This window comes from Sapajus apella, unplaced genomic scaffold (assembly GCF_009761245.1).
Source record: "Sapajus apella isolate SASKATOON/1434 unplaced genomic scaffold, GSC_monkey_1.0 scaffold50, whole genome shotgun sequence".
Taxonomy (NCBI): Eukaryota; Metazoa; Chordata; class Mammalia; order Primates; family Cebidae; genus Sapajus; species Sapajus apella.
The window spans coordinates 11,751,647-11,755,474 of NW_022436990.1; the positions used below are offsets into that span (position 1 = coordinate 11,751,647).

The 3,828-nt window shown below is 47.4% G+C and overlaps 1 protein-coding gene across 12 annotated transcripts in view; it reads left to right on the top strand.

Moving 5' to 3' along the window:
• The first annotated feature begins 455 nt into the window (after positions 1 to 455).
• HECTD1 (HECT domain E3 ubiquitin protein ligase 1) overlaps positions 456 to 3,828 on the top strand; it is a 99,710-nt gene continuing 96,337 nt past the window's right edge. For 5 of the 12 annotated variants that reach the window (XM_032242600.1, XM_032242611.1, XM_032242609.1 and 2 more), the window contains exons 1-2: positions 977 to 1,228; positions 2,148 to 2,423. In XM_032242600.1, coding sequence (XP_032098491.1) covers positions 2,284 to 2,423 — 140 coding nt within the window. In that variant the 5' untranslated portion in view covers positions 977 to 1,228; positions 2,148 to 2,283. Of the gene's footprint in view, positions 1,229 to 1,313; positions 2,424 to 3,828 lie in introns of those variants that run through there. The other 7 variants (XM_032242607.1, XM_032242604.1, XM_032242608.1 and 4 more) reach the window with 7 other exon arrangements.

Sequence of the window (3,828 nt, forward strand, 5' to 3'; positions counted from 1 at the left end):
CTTTGAGGTGAACGGCGGGGCGGTCGGCCTCCCAGGAGCTGGGGGAGGCGCCTCTCTTACGCGACGCACTTCCGTGCGCGAGGAGGGAAGCTCGTGGCGGAGTGCGGGTGGCCTGGGCGGGAGGCTCCCCCGGGACAGGTTGGGCCGCAGCTCTGCTGTGCGGCGTGGCGCCCTCCGCAGGAGCGCGCAAAGTGTTGGCTACGGCGCCAAGCAAGCGGGACGTGCGTGCACGAGCGCGCCCGAACTGACAGGGAAGCGAGAAGGGCGCCTGGGCGCACGATAGAGAAGCCGCGGCAGAAACGTCCGACCCAGCCCGAGACGGCGGGTACTACAGCCCCAGGGCAGGGGCGGCGACGCGGCGTCCCCAGTCGGCGCCCCTGCGCAGCGGTCGGCCGTCTCCGCAGCGCCCCAGGTGGCCGTCGGCAGGGTCGCCGCCTTGGGAGCGGATTTGCTCCGCCTCCGCCGGGCTCGGCTGCCCTCGGCAGCTTCACTGCCAGGCTCTGGCTCGACCCTCCTCCCTTCCCCCTCCCGGATCGCGATGGACTGGGCCTCTCCCCCGCGCCGCCGCCGCCAGCAGCACCGCGCGGGCCTTTGAGCGGCAGGGCCTGAGAAGCCGCGTGGTGGGGACTGGACGTGCGCTGGCTGCCGCCGCTCGGGGGAACCTCTCGTTTCCCTGTTACCAGGTCCCCGCGGAGGAAGGGGAGGGACGAGGCGCGGCTTTTCCTGTGCCGCCTGCCCGGTTCGACCTGCGCGGCCTGCGGCTTCTCGGGAACTCGAGGGCCGCGGCTGGGCCTGGCTCTGTCCGCGGCCTGGTGGGAGCTGGACTGGAGCGGTTTGGGACTACAAGCCCGAGTAAGAGCCTGCGGGAAGGGTAGGCGGGAGCGCCTCGGACCGTCGGAAGGGCCCTGCGTTGGGGCCAGGATCCCGGACGCCCGGCGACTGGCGGAAAACGAGACCCCGGCGCCGAGTGAGGTCGGCCAGGCTGCTGCCTACTTCCCCGCTAGCCCCTTTGTTCCCCTCCGGGGACCCTGCCGGCGGCGGGGCCCGGCTTGCCAGCGCCAGAGCCCCAGGCCGGCTCCTTTTGCCCTTGAGAAGGGTTCGCCGCCAGGCCTTCGAGTTCCGGGCGCAGCTCCCGGGAGACCAGGCACCCTGCCTGGCCAGGCGGCCTCCTCTCGGGCACGAAGGCTTGCTGCTGCTTCTCCAGAACTTCCCCTCTCCCTAGACACAGGTAGTTAACTTGGTGGGGTTTGGTGCTGGGAAACCAGAGCACAGGGCCCAGCACCTCTCAGCGCCCGGCTCGGCCGGGCCCTGGGTGTGAGATCAACCCTCCTGGCCGCCGCCGTTGGGTGCCCACCGCACCCGGCCGCCGGCTTCCCACACCTGCGGCTGTGTTATGTTGGGACCCAAAGCTGTCCTCCGGTCAGGGCGCTTACGGGGCGCTTTTGTAATGACTTGCCTGTTGGGGCTGCTTCTCGGTTTTGTTTTTGTTTTTTTAACCAACTGCCCCATCCTGCGAAGATGGGGAAAGAGGGCCCTAGATTGGCCTATATTCGGATCCGTAACCTGCTAGTCCGTTGCATTTACTTTTTGGGTTTTTTTTTTTTTTTTTTTAAGTTTAAGGAATAGTTGCCAAGACTGCCTAAATTACCAACCCTTTATTTATAGATAGATCTTGTATATAATTGTCGTTTGCATTTGGCCATCTTAAATAGAAATAAATTGAGAAGTCAGAATTTGTGAAATTGAAGGTAGTTTTGAAGGAGAAACTCAATTCGGAGGGGAATTATTGGATCAAGGCGGTTAGAGTTTCCTCGGAATACTGAATCTAACCCTAATCTGAAGATCAGTTTTGGGTAGAGAAGGAGGATGAAGTTTGCTGGAAAAAAATAAAACCTTTAGTAGGTGTTTTTTGCCTTTTGGCATATTAGTGATAGGAGTAGTGGGATCCGAAGCTTGACTTGTCTTTGACACAGGCAGCTCTGGTTTCTGGTTAAACAGCAACTTAATCAGCTTATATACTCTTGTGCAAAACTGGTTTTCATTAGTATGTGATATCTGTACTTTAAACCTGGGGGATAAGGCAAGTTGAAAAACTACATTAAGCACTCTTAGGTCCAGATGTACTTAGGAGTCTTTTTAATTCCTAGGAAGACACTACGAAAATTTGGTTCTACCAGATGTAAAGGAAAAAAACATTTAAGGCCAAGCTGATCAGTCCTGGACATTTAAAGGACTTTTTCCCCTTTACCTTTCAAATTTAAGCAAAGAGGCTTTTAAAAAACCATGGCAGATGTGGACCCAGATACTTTGCTGGAATGGCTACAGATGGGACAGGGAGATGAAAGGGACATGCAACTAATAGCCCTTGAACAGCTATGCATGCTGCTTTTGATGTCTGACAACGTGGATCGTTGTTTTGAAACGTAAGTACATTCCTTCATCATATTCCTTTGGGTTACTGTAGTGACATCTGTTTTCAACCATTTGCTGACTTCAGTTTATGTAGAAATTTCTCTAGTGGATTTTAACGTGTCTTTAAAAACAACTCCTGAAGAGTTTTGTATTTACACTTTTCCAAGAAATAAGAATTGATAGGTTAAGTAACTCTAGGACTGGCCATTACGATGACACAAATACGTATTTGTTGAATGAATGGGAATTAGTAGGAATATAATTTTAACCCATAGCTTGGTTGATTCATTTTCAAAATGTCATGAACTGGGGAAAATACAAATATTTATTTTCTTAAAGGTAGCTATTTCTGTACCATGAAATTGACTTGTAGAATAAGAGGTGGTAATGAACATATGTTTTGAACTGCGTATTTCTTCATTGATGTTGTCATATGACAGTACTTTTGTTAAAGCAGATCATTGGTTTGTAAATTTCACTTTGGGAAGGTATAAATTGGATCTTAACCATATAGCAGAATAGTAGAAAATTTGGAGTAGTAGAAACATGTTGAAGTTTGAGGAATTTAAACAATTTTATTTAGGACGTTATAATTTAGCATTTATGCAAAAATATGAAACAATTCATTACTAGATAGGCCTTAAAAGCATTTTTTCCCTCTTATGTAAGTCCTAACTTGTCTAGTTAAAGTAACCATTCTTCTCAGTGTTGAACACGTGTTTGGTTTTTACTGTTTATTTTATATTTCTATTTACAGTCTGAACTCAAATAATGAGTAATTGAAAACTTTGGTATTTCTTTATTCATTTTAATGCCATTTTAAGGTAATTACTAAAAAACGTTTGAGATGTTGACCTAAAATTTGGCATAATTGTCTTAATGTGTTTTAGGTGGGAATAAAGTCTATTTTACTCAATTGACAAAATTTTTTTAAGCACCTTCATTTTTGATTGTTGAATAATTTCAGTTGTAACTCTTGTTAACACAGTACTGAGATAAAAATCTTTATTAACAAAGTTGCCAAATCACACTTAGTGATCCATTTATTTCCACTAGTTTTTGTCATTGGCAACTTTTGAGTTGTAAGAATAACTTAGCCTTTTAGTTGACGCTTGCTTTAGCAGGTTTTATAGATTTTTTTAAATTTATTTTTATTTTTATTTTTTTTCTCATCCTGATTCTCAAGGTAAAAAGTGTTCATAAATTTCATTAGAGGTAACCTGAAAGTTACTTTTGGTATTTTAAAAATCATACTTGTCTAGCACTGAAATCTTTGACATGATCAGTTTAAAAAAAAAAAAAAAAAAAAAAAAAAGAAAAAAATCATACTTGTCAGTCAAGTGAGTTGTCATTTTGTTGCTTCTGTTTAGTATTAATATGTAGAAGAGGTATGTGAGGACATTTAAAAAAGTGTTG